At 37.5% G+C, this 21526-nt stretch overlaps 1 protein-coding gene across 4 annotated transcripts in view; it reads left to right on the top strand.

The window, feature by feature from the left end:
* SEC23A (Sec23 homolog A, coat complex II component) overlaps positions 1 to 21526 on the top strand; it is a 72404-nt gene that overhangs the window by 32572 nt on the left and 18306 nt on the right. For all 4 annotated transcript variants that reach the window (XM_025391497.1, XM_025391496.1, XM_025391495.1 and 1 more), the window contains 5 exons: positions 3897 to 4020; positions 6149 to 6229; positions 8061 to 8150; positions 9925 to 10031; positions 16013 to 16166. In XM_025391497.1, coding sequence (XP_025247282.1) covers positions 3897 to 4020; positions 6149 to 6229; positions 8061 to 8150; positions 9925 to 10031; positions 16013 to 16166 — 556 coding nt within the window. The remainder of the gene's footprint in view (positions 1 to 3896; positions 4021 to 6148; positions 6230 to 8060; positions 8151 to 9924; positions 10032 to 16012; positions 16167 to 21526) is intronic.

Here is a 21526-nt window from a genome sequence, read left to right as displayed (position 1 = left end):
TCTCTATATAACATCATGTCATCTGCAAATTGGTATGTTTTACTTCTTCCTTCCCATCTGCATGCTTTTTCTTTTCCTTGCCTAACTGCCCTGGCTGGAATGTCTATTAAAAATGATTAAAAATGGTGAGAGTGAATATTCTTGTATTTTTCTTGATCTTTGGGGGAAGTTGTTTAGTCTTTTTTTTTCTTTTTTTGAGATGGAGTTTCCCTCTTGTTGCCCAAGCTGGAGTGCAGTGGCACAGTCTCTGCTCACTGCAACCTCCACCTCCTGGGTTCAAGCGATTCTGCTGCCTCAGCCTCCCGAATAGCTGGGACTACAGGCATGCACCACCATGCCCAGCTAAGTTTTGTATTTTTAGTAGAGACAGGGTTTCACCATGTTGGTCAGGCTGGTCTCAAACTCCTGACCTCAGGTGATCCACGTGCCGCTGCCTCCCAAAGTGCTGGGATTACAGACATGAGCTACTGCGCCCAGCCCTGTTTAGTCTTCTACCATTAGAAGATATTAGCTGTGGATTTCATCAGATTAAATAAGTTCCCTTCCAAAAACTCATGAAAATGTGTTTTTGGATTTTGTTAAATGCTGTTTCTATAGCGATTGATATGATCATGTGGCTTTTGTCCTTATTAATATGGTATATTGCACTGCTTTTTGGATTTTAAACCTACCTTGCATTTCTGGGATGAATCTCACTTGGTCATGGTGTATAATCCTTTTTGTTGTTGCTAAATTCAATTTGCTAGCATTTTGTTGAGGATTTTTGCATCTATCTTCATAGGAGATACTGGCCTGTAGTTTTCTTTAGCTTGGTGTTGGCATCAGGATAACTGTCTTCATAGAATGACTTGGGAGATATTCTTTCCTCTTCCATGAGCAGTTATTATTTTTGAAATAATTAGGCTTAAAAATCGATTAGATATGTCACCCTTTCTCAGGTTTATTTATTCAGTTCATTCATCTAATAAAAATGAATGAGCACCTGCTATGTAGCAAACTGCTCAAGGCACTGCAAGTAAAGCACTGAACCAAACATAAAAATCTTTGCCCTCATGGAGCTTATCTTCTAGTGCAGGACTCTTCCGTATAATTTCCCAGTGTATATATTCTTTGTGCTGTCCCATTGAAATGTGGTATGACTGAGGAACTAAAAGTTTAATTTTAATTGCTTTACATTTAAATTTAACTAGCCACATGTTAGATCGTACAGTTCTAATGAGAGGAGATGGGATAAGTATGGTAGATAGGATGTCAGATGGTGATAGCATTGGGAAGGAAAAAAGGTCAGGAAAGAAGAATTGGGGTTTGCAGTTCTAAATAGGATGAATAGGCAGGGCCTTATTGAAGGTGATATTTTAGCAAAGATGTAAGGAAGTGAGAGTGAGTCATGTGCGTATATGAAGTAAGAGTATTCCAAGTGAGGAATAGCAAGTGCAAAGTTGAGAATGTACCTGGGGCCAGGCGCTGTGACTCACACCTGTGTAATCCTAGCAGTTTGGGAGGCTGAGGTGGGTGGATTGCTTGAGTTCAGGAGTTTGAGACCAGTCTGGGCAACATGGTGAAACCCTGTCTTTACCAAAAATACAAAAATTAGCTGGGCATGGTGGTGTGTGCCTGTAGTCCCAGCTACTTGGGAGGCTGAGGTGGGAGGATTGCTGGAGCTTGGGAAGTCCAGGCTGTGGTGAGCCATGATTGCATCACTGCACTCCATCCTGGGTGACAGAGTGGCACCTGGGTTCAAAAAATAATAATAAAAAAGAGAATGTACCTGTGATGTTGAGAAATAGCAAGGGGAGAACAAAGTAGCTGGAATGGAGTGAGTGAGGAGGGTAGGTTTCAAAGGCCTGTTTAAAGGGCTTTGGACTTTACCTTTAGTGAGATGGGAAGGCATTGGAGAGTTTTCATCAGAGGAGTTTGATGATCTGACTTAATGGTTTAAAAAGATCGCTGACTTCATTTGTCTTTAGTAGAGTATAGGGATGTAAGAATACCAAGTGATGGTAGTACAGATGGTGGGAAGTAGTTGGATTTTGGATTTATTTGGAAGATAGATGTAAGGGTGTGGACAATTCCTTTATAGAGGTTTACTGTAAAAGGGAGCAGAGAAATGGGATGTATTATCAGGTATAATGATGAGTTAGATCATCATAGATAACATGTTTGTAGAAAATCTGAAAGAATCTATAAACTATTGATATTAATATGTGAAGTTGGCAAGACTTCTGGATCAAGGTCAGTGTACAAAGTTTAATTATAAATGTAGGTACCAGTAACATTAAAAAACGTAAAAGGATGCAATTTCTAATAAGCATCAGAGATAACATAAAAACTTTTAATGATATCAAAAATAAAATTATGGTCAATTAGTTACAACACATCAGTTTTATTCTTTTGCCTATTTCAATTTTTGATTGTATCTTTTATTGATGTTTAAGTAATAAAGTATTTTAAAAATGTGAACAAGTGTGTCTAAATATTTGTATGCATATGTGTACCCCCCTTTTATATAAACAGAATATTTTATACATCTTTCCCCTCTTTGTGTTTTTCACTTATATCCTAGAAATCAGTCTGTAGCAGTGTATTACTCCATTGTGTGGATGTAATATTTTTTCAGCTAGTCTCTAATTACATGATTATTTGGATTGTTTTCAGTTTTGTGTTATTCTGAGTTTGTGTTTGAAATACGATATTTCAAACACAAGGAAAAAAGGAAACAAAAACATTTGTTGTTACAAATAGTGCTTCAGTGAATAACCTTGTGAATGTATTTTGTTTCTCTGTTTTTGTTTTGTTACAATATCTTTGGAATAGATTACTGTTAGTGGGGTGGCTGGATTAAGGAGGAAATCCATATATAATTTTGTTAGATATTATCAAGTTGCTCTGTACTGGGGTTGTACCATTTTGCAGTCCCAGCAGAAGTGTATGAGAGTGCCCGTTTTTCCATAGCTTCACCAACATAATATGTTGCCGTCAAACTGATTTTTGCCAATCTATTAGAGAAGGAATGGTATCAAAATAGTTTTTAACTTTCAAGTTAATATTAAACATTTTTTAAATTAAAAAAGTAGGTATATGCTTATTGAAAAAAATTTAAAGTAAGTGTATAAAGTGAAAATACTCTCTTAATTTTCTTCCATTCTCATTTGCTCGGTATAACATGTATATTTCATGTGACACAGGCAATACATGCATATACATACACACACATACTCGTTTTTAAGAGTGAGAATGAGCCGGATGGGTGGCTCATGCCTGTAATCCCAGCACCTTGGCAACCTGAGGTGAGCATATTGTTTGAGCCTAGAAGTTCAAGACCAACCTGGGCAACATGGCAAAACCCTATCTCTACAAAAAAACAAAAAAATTAGCTGGGCATGTTGGTGCAACCTGTAGTCCAGCTACTTGGGAGGCTGAGGTAGGAGGATGGCTTGAGCCCAGGAGGTTGTGGCTGCAGTGAGCCGTGATTGTGCCACTGCACTCCAGCCTGGGCGACAGAGTGAGACCCTGTCTGAAAAAAAAAAAGAGAGAATGCATGCTGGAAACTGTCAGGTACCTTTACCAATGTGGAGAACATTTGTTACTATATACTCTTCTGTACCTTTTGAATTTTGTAATATAATGGATATATTGCCTATTTAAAGAATAATTTTTTAAAAATTGCCAAGGACAAATGCAACTGTTAAGGGCACTCTGTTATCCTTGGAATTGAGATTATTTGTGGGGTGAGGATATTCTCATATATATTTGAATATTAAAAATGAGTAATACAGCACATTTTGGAAAATATCTTTAAAATTTATTGGTAGTCTTGAGAGGTAATTTTCTTCTACGATTTTAACACACGGACTCAGTAACTGTGTCAAGTGTTTTTTTTTATTCTTTCCATGCAGAGGATACATGGTAATGGGTGATTCTTTCAATACTTCCTTATTCAAACAAACTTTTCAAAGAGTCTTTACCAAAGACATGCATGGACAGTTTAAAATGGGCTTTGGTGGTACACTAGAAATAAAGGTAAGAACCAAAACTTGGCATGTGTGATATGCTATCAAGAGACAACTTATAGAGTATAATTCTAAAGTGTCATTAATCAAATTTAGTATTTGCTTTCAAAATTGTGGTTATTTTTTATTTAAACCTGAGTTAGAGATTTTCTTCACCAGAAGAGTGTCATCATTCAATGTATGAGACTTTACTTGAGCATTTCTGAACAATTGTTAGAAAAGTAGAACAATATTGGTAAAATAATTCTTTAACTTTTATTTTTTTCTTTATATAGGGCTTAACTCTTTAAAGTATGTTTTATCTTTTTTTTTTTTTTTTAATTTCTTGAGACAGAGTCTTCCTCTGTCGCCCAGGCTAGAGTGCAGTGGCATGATCTTGTCTCACTGCAGCCTCCGCCTCCTGGGTTCAAGTGATTCTCCAGCCTCAGCCTCCTGAGTAGCTGGGACTACAGGTGTGTGCCACCGTGTCTGGCTAATTTTTGTATTTTTAGTAGAGACGTGGTGTCATCATGTTGGCCAGGCTGGTTCAAACTCCTGACCTCAGGTGATCTGCCTGTCTTAGCCTTCCAAAGTGCTGAGATTACAGGCATAAGCCACCATGTCCGGCCTGTTTTATCTTTTGTAGAGCCAAATCTATTTATGTTAGTGCCAGGTTAATGATGGGAATTGTTATCTAACTTAAGAGGAAACTGTTTTTTACCTTTGGATAATCAGTAATTGTTTTATGATTAGTTGTTATTACATAATTCTATCATTTATTTCAAATTTGGATTTAAAATACCCAAAGGCTAAGTGCTTCTAATCCTAATTGATTATTTTTAAATTAATTCTAAGCACATTAATTTTGAATTTTCATTAAATATTTATTAAACTTGTTTTATTGAATGCTTGCTATATGCCCAACATTGTGTGGGAAATTACAGAGATGTCTAGGGATATCTAAGGTACACGTCTTGCTGTAGAGACACTTAGCATTCTCTTGATAGAGAGGCAGGAAAAGAAAACAGTGCATGTGATAGAATGATGTAATAATTATAAAAATGCTATAAAGGTTTAGAGAAGAAAAATGAACATATATAGGACACAATTTATTCTAGAGGAGTGTGACTTATAGTTTTTTTTTTTTTTTTTTTTGAGACAGAGTTTCGCTCTTGTTGCCCGGCTAGAGTGCAGTGTTGTGATTCCGGCTCACCACAACCTCTGCCTCCTGGGTTCAAGCGATTCTCCTTCCTCAGCCTCCTGAGTAGCTGGATTTACAGGCATGTTTCACCATGCCCAGCTAATTTTGTATTTTTAGTAGAGACGGGGTTTCTCCATGTTGGTCAGGCTAGTCTTGAACTCCCGACCTCAGGTGATCCACCTGCCTCAGCCTCTCAAAGTGTTGGGATTACAGGCATGAGCTATCGTGCCTGGCCACAGTTTGTTTTTTTTTTTTTTTTTTTTTTTTAAAGATGTTAGAGGATAATGCATTTTATTCAGGAACCTGGTGTGAGGAGAGGCATAGAGGTGAGAATCAGCATTGTATGTTTGAGAAAACTGCCCAGTGAGCGTAGATGCTTTGTATTGGAATGAGGGGAAATAGCTTCAATTTGTGGGAGCTGGTTGTAGTGTGCAGACATATGTGTCATATTAGGTATTTTGCGTAAGATTCATCTGACAGTGCTATTCTGCGCATGTCAGGTAAAAGAATCTCAAGTAAGAAAAGCAGGCTTTCTAATTTTTTTTTTTTAGTTAGAAGGTATTGTGATAGCTTAAATTTTGGTGGCAGGAGAGACTGGGTAGAGACCAATCTTGGTGACAGATTTTCTCTGGGAGGAAAAATAGAATAGGGTGTCTAAGGTTTTGGATTAGGATATGTGAATTTTGGGTGGGTAGGTAGGAGTGTGAAGTTAGGATGAGGTTCCCAAATGGAGACCTCCTATGTGCTAATGGAAATAGAAGATTAAAATTAGGTCGGTGCCAGATTTTTAATTTGGCAGTGAGCATAGAAGTGCTCATTGATTATTTTTCATGTTAGTGTATTTTCATTGGCTTTGAGTGTTAAATATAGATGAATATCTTATATTCTTATACACCTGTAGTTGAACATTTGAACTTACCTTTGAGGAAACCGAATATGCTATATTCTTATTTGGCAGACCTCAAGGGAAATAAAGATTTCAGGAGCTATTGGACCCTGTGTGTCGCTCAATTCTAAAGGACCCTGTGTGTCTGAAAATGTAAGTTGTGTTTATTCTAAAAAGAAAATATAGGGCCAGGAACTGTGGCTTGCACCTGTAATCCCAGCTACTTGAGAGGCTGAGGCAGGAGGATTGCTTAAGCCCAGGAGTTAGAGACCAACCCAGGCAACATAGAGAGACCCTGTTCCCCACCCATTATCCCCGCCAAAAAAGAAAAAAAGAAGATACAGTGAATGCACAGGATAGCACCAACAAAAACTTGGGGTGGCAGCCTATAGCATTCCTTTCAGAATTCTTATATTGGTTGTTTTATGTAGTTCAGCTTCCATTGGTATACCTCCATTCGTGGTTGCTCTTTCTGCATACCCTTTTCCCATCTACCCCTAATTAAAATTTTTGTACTGTCACCAGTCTTCTATTTTTTATGCCTAAATTATGTCTTGCCCCAGTGTACCTAAAAAAAAAAAAACAACTAATGATTTGGAAATTTGGAGACTTCTGAAAGTCAAAATTAGCTCTAAATTGAGTTTTGTTACCAGAATTTTCAAAAAAGTAACCAAATTAGCCAGATTTGGAATTTCAGTTCTTTATGTTCTTTTTATCCAATTTAATGGAAGTATGATGCACTGTAAAATGTAGCTGTAGAGAGGATGATGGGACAAATAATACAAAGTGGGTAATCAACTTTAAAAATGGCAAAGCTAAAAAATTAATATATATAAGCAGTTTGCATGGTAAAGGCCTATCTATCTATATCTATGACATTTTCTTGGGAATCAGAGTGCTTAACAATTCTCATCCAGAGAACATGTGTTCGTAAATGCATATATTATATATTAAATCAGTTCCTCTTTATACAGATCCAGTAGTTGGATAGAAGGATAACGTTACTTGCAATTACTTCATTAAATAGCATATGCTTTTATTTTTTATTTATTTATTTTTTGAGACGGAGTCTTGCTCTGTTGCCCAGGCTGGAGTGCAGTGGTGCCATCTCGGCTCACTTACAGGCTCCACCTCCTGGGTTCATGCCATTCTCCTGCCTCGGCTTTATGAGTAGCTGGGACTACAGGTGTCTGCTACCATGCCCAGCTAATTTTTTGTATTTTTGGTAGAGATGGGGTTTCACCATGTTAGCCAGGATGGTCCCCATCTCCTGACCTTGTGATCCGCCTGCCTCAGCCTCCCAAAGTGCTGGGATTACAGGTGTGAGCCACTGCGCCTGGCCAAATGGCATATGTTTTTAACGACAACAGTATGAAGAACTTATATTAATACTTTTGTAATTTACTTAGCAAGAATTTGAATTTTACTTTTATTATGTAAAAATTATTTTGTTTTTATTATGTAAAAAATGCTTTATTTTGGCCGGGCGCGGTGGCTCAAGCCTGTAATCCCAGCACTTTGGGAGGCCGAGGCGGGCGGATCACGAGGTCAGGAGATCGAGACCATCCTGGCTAACATGGTGAAACCCCGTCTCTACTAAAAAAAAATACAAAAAACTAGCCGGGCGTGGTGGCGGGCGCCTGTAGTCCCAGCTACTCGGAGGCTGAGGCAGGAGAATGGCCTGAACCTGGGAGGCGGAGCTTGCAGTGAGCCGAGATCGCGCCACTGCACTCCAGCCTGGGTGACACAGCGCGAGACTCCGTCTCAAAAAAAAAAAAAAAAAAAAAAAAAAAAAAAAAAAAAAAAAAAAAAAGCTTTATTTTATAATATACTTATAGTCTTAACATATTTTAAGCTCTTAACATCATTGAATTAGTTTGAAACATGACTTTTTTTTCCCTATGGTCTTTTTCCTTTTTCACCTTAATATAAAATTAATAAATTATGTCTCTAACTTTCAAACATGCTTTATTTTATTTTACAGGAGATAGGAACAGGTGGCACATGTCAGTGGAAGATATGTGGACTTAGTCCCACTACAACCTTAGCCATATATTTTGAGGTTGTCAATCAGGTATGACTTTCTACATCTGAATATCAAAACTTACATTTGAATAAGTACTTACTTTAGACCATGAATAGTTCATATATTTTTTTCCTATAGTAGATATAACCCAAAATTTATTTTCTGTATTGGAATTTATATTTGTTTTTTATTTTTATTTTTATTTTTCAAGGCTAAACTCCTTGGTGAGAGACATATTGTAATAGAAATGCAGGGAAACCTACGAACGCCAAACCTTGGATAGCACAACTTTTAGTCTGTTTTCTTTCTTTCTTTCTTTTTGAATATAAACTTGAAGGATAAATGCAGTTACTTAAAATTCCCTTCTACTTATGCATTTTTGCAATTAGATGTCTAGCTTTTTCTAGTTGTCACAAAGTGTATATGATACATGAGTCTTCCTACAAGAAGGTCTCATATGTGAAAATCCATAGAAAAAGTTTGGAAAGTAATCATATTTGGGAACATTTTTTTTTTTTCTGCCACAGGAGGTAGTTAATCACATTGAAGAATAATATAAAGTACTGACTTATTTATTAATAGTTTTTAGGCATAAAATGAACCATAAAATATTAACAATCAGCTTTCCTAAGGCAGGTGCAATAGTTTTTTTTTTTTTTTTTTTTTTTTGAGACGGAGTCTCGCTCTGTCACCCAGGCTGGACTGCAGTGGCCAGATCTCAGCTCACTGCAAGCTCCGCCTCCCGGGATCACGCCATTCTCCGGCCTCAGCCTCCCGAGTAGCTGGGACTACAGGCGCCCGCCACCTCGCCCGGCTAGTTTTTTGTATTTCTTAATAGAGACGGGGTTTCACCGTGTTAGCCAGGATGGTCTCGATCTCCTGACCTCGTGATCCGCCCGTCTCGGCCTCCCAAAGTGCTGGGATTACAGGCTTGAGCCACCGCGCCCGGCCGCAATAGTTTTTTTTTAAACATTAAAATTTATAAGAAATATATTGACTCTTATTGACAAAAGCAAAACAAAATGACACACAAAAACAAAGCAAGAATGTCTTGTCAGAAGGCATGAATAAAGTTTTCCTATTGACTACTTGTATTTCTTTCTGATGATAATTATTATATATTGCTATTAGTTTCTTCTCATTATTAATCTTTCATTGGTTGGTTGTTCATCATATGATTATGTTCCTAAAAGTTCTGCTTTCATCTTCTATACCTAGGGGACGAGGACTTAGCTCAATTTCTCTTTATCCAGTTACAAGTTGAACATCTCAAATCTGAAATCCGTAATGTTTCAAAATCTGGAACTTTATGAATGCTGACATGACACTCAAAGAAAATGCTCATTGGAGAGCATTTTGGATTTTGGATTTTTGGATTTGGGGATGTTCAATTGGTATAAGGCAAATATTCCCAAGTTTGAAAAAATATAAAATCCAAAACATTTCAGGACCCAAGCATTTTGGATAAGGGATATCCAAACTGTGCAGTTTGGCTTAAATGACCTCACTTACGTCTTATCTTTTAATTTCTTTGTGCTCTCCCTTTTCTTTGTTCTTTCATGTCCCTCTTGCTTATATATTACTTGAAAATTGATTTCCTAGCAGGACTGACTTCTCTCATTCTTGAGTATTTTCCTCCTCTCCCAAATTAATTTCTCCCTTCTGTGTGACAAATTATAATTGTTTTGAATGCATTGGAAATAAGTATCCTTCTAATCAATTTTAGAATGAATTATTTTTAGTGCTAGGACATGCAGCGTGTGATTATATGACAACAACATAGTAAAATTTGCTTAGGTTTTACTCCATTATATTTATACAGCATAATGCTCCAATTCCTCAAGGAGGGCGTGGTGCAATCCAGTTTGTGACTCAGTATCAGCATTCAAGTGGGCAGAGACGCATCCGAGTGACCACCATTGCTAGGAAGTAAGTTGTATTTGTTAAGAGATTTGATTTTCATATCACAACTATCTAGGTTGTGTTTCCAAAGTGGATTCCTATTTTGGGTGACATCCATGACTAGCAAGTGAATATTTGTGACTAATAGTATTTTATTTATTTCTTTTTAACCCAGCTTATTTGCTACAATATTCATTACTAAGAACTGTAAGAGCAATTTTAAAAAGTACTTCTAAGACACACCCTTCAAAATATTATTTACCTCATTCCTGTGAGAGGAGAAGAATCATTTACCTATAATAGTCAATAATAATATATATAATCCATTATATATATGACAGCACATTAATTAATCACATTACTTTTCAACTAGTGATAAAAATTCTTAGCTATTTTTTTCAAGTTTTATTAGTCATTTAATTCATCTGTTAAGCCATTACTCAGCTTCTGCTTGTGGAGTAGGTTCTGTTGTGGGAGAGTATGAATGCAGAAGCCGTGAACATACTTAGCCTCCTGCTATATGATGGTGTAGTATAGAGTAGTCCTCACACTGTCTGTGGTAAAGGGCCAGTTGTAGTTTTTTCCCTAATCCTTCGGGTACAGATGCTTTTATTAAATACAATAAAAATGAATTACTAGAAAAATGAAATTTTAAAAAGTGATTTAAAACAAACTCCCTGTTTTATGTTATTAGATTAATAAGATACAAGATTATTTTGTGAAGTTGCTCAGTTTCTAAATATTTACTGTCAGTTCCTCTATTGACTTCGTGGCACTGGTTCACATACCACACTTTGACTAGCACTTGTTGAGACCACAAAAGGTAAAGTCTGTATCTAACAGATTCAATTATAGGGTAGTATTTTGTGTAACATCTTTGCCCAGGATTTGCAGAGACAACAAATTTAATTGAATTTAGTACGCTTCTTTTTATTAGGAATTAGGAATAAATTATTTCGCTGCTACTTTGGTATCTCTATATATTTGTGAAGTATAAAACAAAAGGAAAATAATTGTGGAATGAGTTTAGTTAGGAAGAGATTTTTAGATGAGGTGAATCTAGAAATGAACAGGCTTTGGTCTTTATTTCTATTTGTCTTGAACTTGGTTGTCTGGATAGGGAAAGTGTTGATCAGTAAACTTACCCAGTTTAGTCATGGTCTAGACAATGGATAAGGAAGGCATTTGTAGCTCTCATTTTCATCAACTGTACTTAAACTCTAGCTTCATTCTTGAAAATCTTAAGACTTTTGATGAGTGATGGACATGAACACAACATTTGAACTGAATATTAGTTGTATTGGATGATCTATTACTTAGCACAGGGTTGTACATAGATTGACTGTCCTGTTCTGTTACCTTGCTTTGACTTCACGTCCTGGAACAATGTCATGGGGATACATTATTCATTTGAAGAAAAAATGTCAACTGAACCTTCCCTTAGATTTGTTCAGATTTCAGATAAGGAACTCGGAAGTACTGATTCCTGGCAAACTTCTCAGTTTTTTTATGCCTCTCAACATGTGTGCGCGTGCACACACACACGTGTGTGCACACATTAAATTTGACATTCAGAACATTTGCTTAAAGAAACAACGATATACCAAATGAGGGAGTTTTTACATTTTACAAAGTCACTGGTTTATACTACTCAAAAATGTCTTAGAAGACAAAGTCTGAGCAACTGATCCAGATTAAAGGATACTAAAGAAACATTACCACTAATGCCAATGTGTGATCCTGGACAAAATGCGATGTCAGGGAAAAATTTTGCTTTAGAAGCTATTATTAGACAATTGCGGAAATATGAATATGGTCTCTTTCTATATGATAATAACAATATATCAGTGTTAGATTTCACCAATTTAATAATTGGAGCTATATAAGATAATTTTTTGTTCTTAGGAGATAGACACTAAAGTATTTCGGGCAGAAGGTCATAATGTCTCCAACTTAATCTAGAAGAGTTCAGCAAAAAATGTATATATAAATGGAGAGAGAGAATGATAATGCAGATGTGTTAAAATGCTAACAATTGATCAATCTAGGTGATGGATATATAGCAGTTTATTCCACTCTTCTTACTGTCTTTATGTTTGAAATATTTTTAAAATGAAAAGTTTTAAAAGGTTAGATTACTCTTTCAAGAGACAGGGTGCTGTCTGTGAGAAATATCATGGGCTTATATATTTTCAGTTTGCACAGAATTTATGAGGCTATTTGTAGAGAGATATGTGTGTTATGATGCCATTTATAGCATTGTCTTACCAAAAGCATCCATCTTTTCAAGTTAACTTATCCCAACCATTTCCAATGATCAGAGCATCTTGGTTTTTTTTGTTGTAGTTGTGTTTTTTTTTTTTTAAACTAGGATTATGACTATCGGGGCCTAGACAAGTGTTTTGGTTAAGTGAATAAGCCATATGAAAATAAAGGCTCCTGAGAAGACAAAGTTACTCTATTTTTCATATAGAAAATAACTTTGATCTAGGAATTTTGGTTTAAACTAGTTGTAAGAATCACAGTGAAGGGGTATGGGAAATGTAGAATACTGATTTTTATAATGTCAAGAAGCCCTTTAAACTTGACTTTAAGAACATACCTTTTAATTTATGTCTAAAGAAATAATAAGTAATAAATTCGCATGTGTTCACTTGGAATGTATTTCCTCTATTGCACCATTATATTTTCAGAATAAAAAAAATCACCTTCATAGTTCAAAGCAAATAAATATGGTCATTCAAGTTTGGAAAGTACTGATTCAAACAGTGTTGTTTTTAATTCTTTGATTTTTAAAATTAAAATTAAAATAATTAATAAAACACTAAACCAAACTATTAGTATAATCATGAAGTCTTTAAATTGCATTAAAACATAACTTTCAAAATTACCAATGTCTTCTTTCACACATTCTCATTCTTTTTTGCTTCTTACTGTTTACTACACTGAGATAATTCACACGTTTCAACCATCTGGGAAACATTTAATAATTATTTGCTTATTGAAAGAAAATTAAAAATACAGAAAGAAGGGAGAAGAATTTTAAACATGCTACTGCCTGAATTCCCTTAGGATCACTCTTACATGTAAAAGTGGTTCAGCATTTATTTTCAAGAAGTCTGTAAGTATGTCTGGCCAGTCACTATATCTGAAATATTAAACAAACAAACATAAAATGTATTGCTGAGTCTACCCAGGATCAGTTTGACTAGATTGGATTTATACAGCATTTGGATGTAATAAATTGCTGCTATTTTATGTGTAATATCAAATTATTCCCTTAGACTGAAATTTTTACTTGTTAACTTTTCATTGGTTTTAGGCAGTGTATTAACATGGAAATAAAAGAATACAAAGTAATTTTAATTACTTGATTTTTATCACTAATGATTGAAAGGCCAATGAGAAACTTCTGACACTTAATTCATTTTCCAGTGGAATAAACAAGAATTACTTAGGTTGAGAGAAAACCTTTATTTTTGTATAGTTTGTATTTCTATATTTAAATACAAAATTATTTTTTAAAATTTCATTTAAAAAATTAAATGAAATTTTAAAGTTGGATATAGGGACTTACATATCTATGTGTGGGGACACACATATATGCAATTATTTTTACTCGTAAAAATCTTTTATTGGCCAAGTGTGGTGACTCATGCCTATAATCTCAGTGCTTTGGGACGGCTGAGGCAGGAAGATCACTTGAGTCCAGGAGTTGGAGACTACCATGGGCAACATAATGAGGCCTTCATCTCTAAAAAAAATGGTTTTAAATTAGCTGGGTATAGTGGTCTGTGCCTGTAGTCCTGCTACTCAGAAGGCGGAGGTGCGAGGATTGCTGGAGCCCAGTAGTTTGAGGTGAATCATGATTGTGCCACTGGAACCATGATCATGCTACTGCATTCCAGCTTGGGTGATAGAGTGAGACCTTGTCTCTTAAAAAAATCTCTTTTTTTTTTTTTAAACTTCCTTATTTTATGTCTTTAAAGTTTTTTTTTTTTTTTTTAGACAGTTTTGCACTGTCACCCAAGCTAGAGTGCAGTGGTGCCATCTCGGCTTGCTGCAGCCTCTGCTTCCCAGGGTAAGGCAATTCTCGTCTTCAGAGTAGCTGGGATTACAGGCATGTGCCACCATGCCTGGCTAATTTTTGTATTTTTAGTAGAGACAGAGTTTCACCATGTTGCCGAGGCTGATCTTGAACTCCTGAGCTCAAGCAATCTGCCTGCCTCAGCCTCCCAAAGTATTGCGATTACAGGCGTGAACCACTGCAACCAGCCTAGAGATAGGGTCTTGCTGTTTCTCAGGCTGAACTCAAACTTCTGGGCTTAAGTGATTCTCCCACCTTAGCTTCCTGAATAACTGGGACTATAGATATGTGCCACCATGCCGACTGGAGTAGTAAAAAATCTTAATGTTTTAAGGAATGTGGTTGGAGAGCTGCCTTTACACTTACTTTGGAAGATTTCTTTAGGTTTGGTTATATTTTTCTGAAAAACAATAAATGCTATACTAAACCTACTATTAGTGATTTAAAAAAATGCTAGTTTGAGCCTGATGCAGTGGCTCACACCTGTAATCCCAGCACTTTGGGAGGTTCAGGTGGGTAGATTACCTGAGCTCAGGAGTGCAAGACCAGCCAGGGCAACATGGTGACACCCTGTCTCTACTAAATACAAAAAAGTTAGCCAGAGTGTGTAGTCGCTACTCTGTAGGCTGAGGCATGAGAATTGCTTGAACCCAGGAGGCAGAGGTTGCAGTGAGCTGAGATCCCTCTACTGCACTCTAGCCTGGGTGACAGAGCAAGACTCTGTCTCCAAAAAAAAAAAGCTAATTTGTTTAAGTAATATTGGAATTTTGAAATATCAAAGTAGGCTGGGCGTGGTGGCTCACGCCTGTTATTCCAGCACTTTGGGAGGCCTAGGTAGGCGGATCACTTGAGGTACAGAGCTCAAGACTAAACTGATGAACATGGCGAAACCCCCTCTCTACTAATATCGTGGGAATCAGGAGACTGGAGAGACCAGTAGGTGGAACAGGAGGATTTTATTGAGTGCACTTAGACCCAGTGGATTAACATCCGAAGACTGGGCCCCAAGCAAAGGCAGGGCTTGGCTTATATACACACTTTTGAAACGGGGTTGACTAGTTTGAAACAAGCTTATAGTGGCGTGAAGTGTAGTGGCGTGAAAGCTCATGTACAGAGGCAGAACAAAGGCAGTTAATTAAACTGTGACAGGTTCATAATGCAGGCTTATGAGTGACTCTTGCTATGTAGCCTGGATGGCTGTTATCTAGCTTTGCTCGAGATCCTTGCACAGGCTTATCTCATAACCTTTGCTATGGCGCCTAGATGGTTGCAATCCAGGCCCACTCAGGCATGTCTCATGACCTTTGCTGTGTTGCTCAGATAAAACAGACTACTTGAAGTTGCTAGTTATAGAAAACAGGAATCTGTAAACTCATAGGTTTACTCACATCATAAGAGAGAGGAAAATTTGTTTCTCTTCTCCCTGTATTTGAGGGAGTGCTGGGAGAGTCTCCAGAGCACATTCCTTTGAGCCCTGGCTTCTTGGATAATGTTGTCGATACTTTGCCTGGGTCTGGGCTTTGCCCGTTACTGCCTTTGGGATGAGTTAGCCTAACACCTAAAGCTTGTTTCCTTCTCTTTTTAATTTTATTTTTCTTTATTTGTTTAATTTCCTGCCTCACTAAAAATACAAAGAATTAACTGGAATTGGTGGCAGGCGCTGTAATCCAAGCTACTTGGGAAGTTGAAGGAGGAGAATTGCTTGACCCCAATAGGCGATGTTGCAGTGAGCCAAGATCGCACCATTGCGCTACAGCCTGGGTGACAGAGCGAGATTCTGTCTCAAAAAAAAAAAAAAAAAAAAAAAAGAAATATTGAAGTAGTTTCTGTATCTTTTAAATTTAAATTTGTATGGTAGCCAACTATGACATTGTGGATATAATAATTCAGCAGGATGTCTATGCTTTCTTATTGTCTTTAGCTGGGCAGATGCTCAAACTCAAATCCAAAACATTGCTGCATCTTTTGACCAGGAGGCAGCTGCCATTCTTATGGCCCGACTAGCAATATATAGAGCAGAAACAGAAGAAGGTCCAGATGTGCTTAGGTGGCTGGACAGACAGCTCATTCGACTGGTAAGAAGTAAACACTGTACTTTTCTAAATTTGTATGCTTTCATTTATAGTAAATGTTTGTTGCATAATCTCTTTCAAAGTACTTAACAGTGTATCTGAAATACTGTATGAGAAACTCCTATTCAAATTACTGAGACAGTAGCACAGTAATGAATAGTAGAATTCAGTAATCTCTTCCAGTAAACTAGATTGCCTTTTTTCCTTAAAAATTAAGAGTGACAATTTAGTAACCTATTATTTTTCTATTCTTATTGGCTGGAATGAAGTTAGTTCCAAATTTAATTCTGTATTATTGTAACAATTTTTATTGCTTTTAAACATATTTCTTCATTGCTGTGGCTTTAGTTTTTTACTTTCATTTTAATGGAACTGTTATATATGCATCTTTTAAAAGAAATTAGGTCAGGAATGGTGGCTAATGGCAGTAATCCCAGCACTTTGGATCAGGAGTTCAAGATCAGCCTGGGCAACATGGTGAAACCGCCGTCTCTACAAAAAATTCAAAAAAATCAGCTAGGCGTGGTGCTGTGTGCCTGTAGTCCCACCTACTCCAGAGACTGAGGTGGGAGGATCACTTGAGCCCAGGAGGTTTGAGGCTGCAGTGAGCTGTGATCGTGCTGCTGCATTCCAGCCTGGGCAACAGAGTGAGACCCTGTGTCAAAAAAGAAATGAACCAGGGTAGAAAAATTATACTTATTAACATGCAAAATATAGACAAGTCTGTATTATCTGGTTCTAGATTACCAACATGCAGGCTAATAAAGTTATTAGTAGCGTTGATTTACTTGGGTTTTTAACATGCCGGAACACCATTACTGTACTTGCATTATGACATAGAGTACTTTATTAAGCTTAGTTTCTTTTTCTTTTTTTTTTTTTCTGAGACAGGGTCTCACTTTGTCACGCAGGCTGCAGTTCATTGAGATGATCATGGCTCACCATAGCCTTGACCTCTCCCGCTCAAGTGGTCCTCCCACCTCAGCCTCCTGAGTAGCTGGGACTGCAGACACACACCACCACACCTGGCAAATTTAGAAATTTTTTGTAGAGATGGAGTCTCCTTATGTTGCCTAAGAGAGGTCTCGAACTCCTGGGTTTAAGTGACTCTCCCATCTCTTTCTCCCAAAGTGTTGAGATTACAGGTGTGAGCCACCATCACCATACCTGGCTAATTAAAAAAAAATTTTGTAGAGACTGGGTCTCACTGTTTTGCTCAAGGTAATCTCAAACTGCTATGCTCAAGCACGCCTACCACCTTGGTGTCCCAGAGTGTTGGGATTTTACAAGCATGAGTCACCACACCCAGCTAAGCCCAGTTCTTAATGCTCCATTTTTAGTCAGCAACCTCTGGCTTATTAATTGTTTGAAGGTACTTCTTTATGCACTCTTTAGCTTAAATACCCGGTTGAGAACTCTATTTGCTAAGCTATCGAATTTCTGTGTCTGGTGTTTTTTGTGTTGTTGGTGTAGGTTTTCATGTAATTTTAAAAATTCTTGAGTGAACTAGACTTGTTTTAAAAAGCTAGCTGTTTTTGTAGCATCATTCATAACTTTTTCCATTTTACCTCCAAGAGTTTTTTTATACTAGTACCTCTTTGAAAAAAGCAGCTTTATGACAATATTACCTTAAAAACAAGAGAGATTAAATCTCTCACAGGGTCCACTATTGATGGGACACTATTAGCACAAATGCCAACACAGTTCCTTCAAGGTGAATCTTTTGTTTCCAGATAGATGTAACACTAAATATATTTTGACCCTTGCTTATTTAGGACAGCAGAAAAGTTTCGCTTTGTAGCAGAAATTTTCCTTGAATTATACTGTTATTTAGAAATCTGACGTGACATCAGTGAAACCTGTTAACTTGTCAATCTGTAGAGAATCTGTTTTTTTCAGCTTATTATACACAGATGTCTCCAGCATCATGTGACATGTCATCAGTGCTTTGACTTATTGTACTTGTTTAAATGGGACCTTTTCAATTTCTCAGACTACATCTTTTTTTTTTGAGACGGAGTTTGGCTGTTGTTGTCTAGGCTGGAGTGCAATGGTGCAACCTTGGCTCACTGCCACCTCTGCCTCCCAGGTTCATGCAATTCTCCTGCCTCAGCCTCTGGAGCTGCTGGGATTACAGGCGCACACCACCATACTGGCTAATTTTTTGTATTTTTAGTAGAGATGGGTTTCACCACGTTGGCTAGGCTGGTCTTGAACTCCTGACCTCAGGTGGTCCACCTGCCTCGGCCTCCCAAAGTGCTGGGATTACAGCCATGAGCCACTGCATCTGGCCTCAGACAGCATCTTGTCCTAGCATTTTCACTTACTATGATTTTACATATTGGCAATATTCTTTTCTCAACAACTGTGTGACTTTTCCTTTTCTAGATAAGTTGTGCTCTGAAATAGCTTGCTTCCTTAGTTTTTTTCACTAATTGTGACTTTGTCTCAACAAATGCTTTATTGTTTAGAGATTCTAAAAGCTGCTTGGTGTAGTCATCACCTTTTGCTTGTCAAATGGCTGTGATTTGTAGTAAAGGGCTTTTTCCATTTTGCCAGAGGCATTGCTGAATTTGTAGGTTGTCACATATGACACAAAATTGAATAGTACAACTTGGATTACTGTGCCCTGTAAAACCCACTGATTTTCTTGTAAAGGTGGATTTTTTGTGTGTTTCCCTTGTTGCATGAGTACACTGAAATGACTCAGATGATTGTAATTCTTCAGAATTATCAGGATTCTCTGGAGATTTATGTCTAGAATTGTTTTCTTTTATATCTTTTATCTCACACCTCAACTTCAAGATTTTTTTTTTTTTCCAACTTTTAAGTTCAGGCATACATGTGCAGGATGTGCAGGTTTTTTATATAGGTAAGCGTGTGCCATGGTGGTTTACTGCATAGATATCCCATCACCCAGGTATTATAGGCCAGCATCTATTAGCTATTCTTCCCAATGCTCTCCCTCCCCTCACTCCCCACAGGTGCCCAGTGTGTGTTGTTGCCCCTCATGTGTCCATGTGTTCTCATCAGTCAGCTCCCACTTGTAAGTGAGAGCATGTGGTGTTTGCTTTTCTATTCCTGTGTTAGTTTGCTGAGGATAATGGCTTCCAACATCTGTGTCCCTGCAAAGGACATGATCTGGTTTTTTTTTTTTTTTTTTTTTTTTGAGACGTAGTCTTGCCCTGTCACCCAGGTTGGAGTGCAGTGGGACGATCTCGGCTCACTGCAACCTCCTCCTCCAGGTTCAAGCAATCCTCCTGCCTCAGCTTCCCAAGTAGCTGGGATAACAGGTGTGCGCCACCACACCCAGGTGTTTTTTTTTGTATTTTTAGTAGAGACAGGGTTTCACCATGTTGGCCAGGCTGGTCTTGAACTCCTGGCCTTGAGTGATCTGCCTGTCTTGGCCTCCCAAGTGCTGGGATTACAGGTATGAACCACCACGCCCAGCTAATCTTGTTCCTTGTTATGTCTGCAGAGTATTTCGTGGTGTATATGTACCACATTTTCTTTATCCAATCTATTGGTGGGCATTTAGGTTGATTCCATGACTTTGTCTCACACCTCAGTTTCAAAAATTGCCACACTGTTTGACATGTTTGTAAAACATAAACACTAATGTAAAACAGAGGGGCCTAGTAATTAATTAAATGAGACGACTGCAAAAAGTACAAAATTACATAAACCTCAGAACGTACTTTACTTCTAATTTACACATTCTACATTTTGCAGCATTTACAACAGCAGCAGGGCAGTTGGGGCTAGAGACCAGATGAGTCTTGTGACCCCATTTTATGATAATGACTGAAGGAAGCAAGGGTTTATCTGTCATGTTAAAGATGTCCAAAACAGATATGGTGCCAGCACCAATTTGGCTCTCTAATGCACACTGTCTCCAAAACAGTGCACAAAAAATGATGTTTCTTTTTAATTGAAGTTACTCTAGTAAGTCATCAAGGAAAAGAAAACACTTATATTACTTTGCTAAATTGAGGCAAAGAAATTTGTTAGTATGATTTCCTAGATTTTTTATTAGGGAAAAACTTATAAAATTTTTAATACCTAAACAGTATTTACTTTTTCTCTTTGTGTTGCTGTTGTTGTAATAGCTAAAAATTCAGCAGTGAAGTTATCAGTACAAGAAAATGAGTCTCCTAGAATAGCTACTGAAACTAAAGTGCGTTATCACCTAAGTCATTTATCACATAAGATATTGGTATCCACACATGATTTACTGCCTCTATTCTCAGTCTCTTGTTCAGATCCATTGTGCATCCAACTTCAGGGATCTGTTCATCTCTTTCTTTTCTTTTCTTTTCTTTTTTCCTTTCTTTACTTCTTTTGAGATGGGGTCTTGCCATATTACTTACCCAGGCTGGACTTGAACTTGTGTGCTCAGGTGATCCTCCCACCTCAGCCTCCCGAGGAGCAGGAACTACAGGCCTGTGCCACTGCTCCTGGCTTCCTTTTTGACTCCTGGCCTTTTCTGTTTCACTACTTAAAATTAATGGCTGATTCATCTTTGAAACCTTGGGTTTACCCATCAACCACTAATTGTATTCTCCCTTTAGCTGCATTGCTAGCCATCATGGGTAAACATTTCATCTAATCAGACTTGGCTCAGGAAATCTTCTGTCTTAAGACTATTGAGACTTTCCCTGCAAGCCAGGTTTCCTCTTGCTGCACCAATGAGATGAAGCACTTTAGTTTTGCTGTTTTTACAGATATCACTTTTGTCATGACCATTTTCTTATAGAGGTTAGGCATTGACCTCTAGGGTCCTTTTATGTGGCTGCCTTTATGCATAAATAATTACTGAATTAGAGAAGGAATTAGCCTTTTAGTAAGGGATGTTATTTTCCTCAAGAAAATCATATTACTGTTGTTTTATCTGCCCAGTTTTATTACTTCTGAATAACTCAAATAGTGGGTCTTGGATATACCTTCTTTATGCTTCAGTCTGTTTCCCATTGGTATCAGTGTTTTGGTTGGGTTGTAAATAAGGACTGCTCCTCATGACTGAAGTAGTTGATACTAGAGCATTTTACAGGTGTTCAAAAAAACTATTTTTTTCTTTTTCGAGACAGGATCTTGCTCTGTTTCCCAGGCTGGCTTGCATTGGCATGATCACGGCTTACAGAGTAGCCTCAACCACCTAGGCTCAAGCAATCCTTCTACCACAGCCTCTTGAGTAGCTGGGACTATAGTCACGTGCAACCATGCCTGGCTAATTTTTAAAATTTTTTGTAGAGACAGTATCTCACTGTGTTGCCCAAGATGGTCTCAAACTCCTGGGCTCAAGTGATCCTCCTGCGTTGGCCTCCCAAAGTGCTCAGATTATAGGCATGAGTCAGTACACCTGG

The sequence above is a fragment of the Theropithecus gelada genome, chromosome 7b (genome assembly GCF_003255815.1).
Source record: "Theropithecus gelada isolate Dixy chromosome 7b, Tgel_1.0, whole genome shotgun sequence".
In the NCBI taxonomy this organism is placed as follows: domain Eukaryota; kingdom Metazoa; phylum Chordata; class Mammalia; order Primates; family Cercopithecidae; genus Theropithecus; species Theropithecus gelada.
Note: the sequence above shows the minus strand (reverse complement) of the source record. Positions and strands in the feature narration are given on the sequence as shown.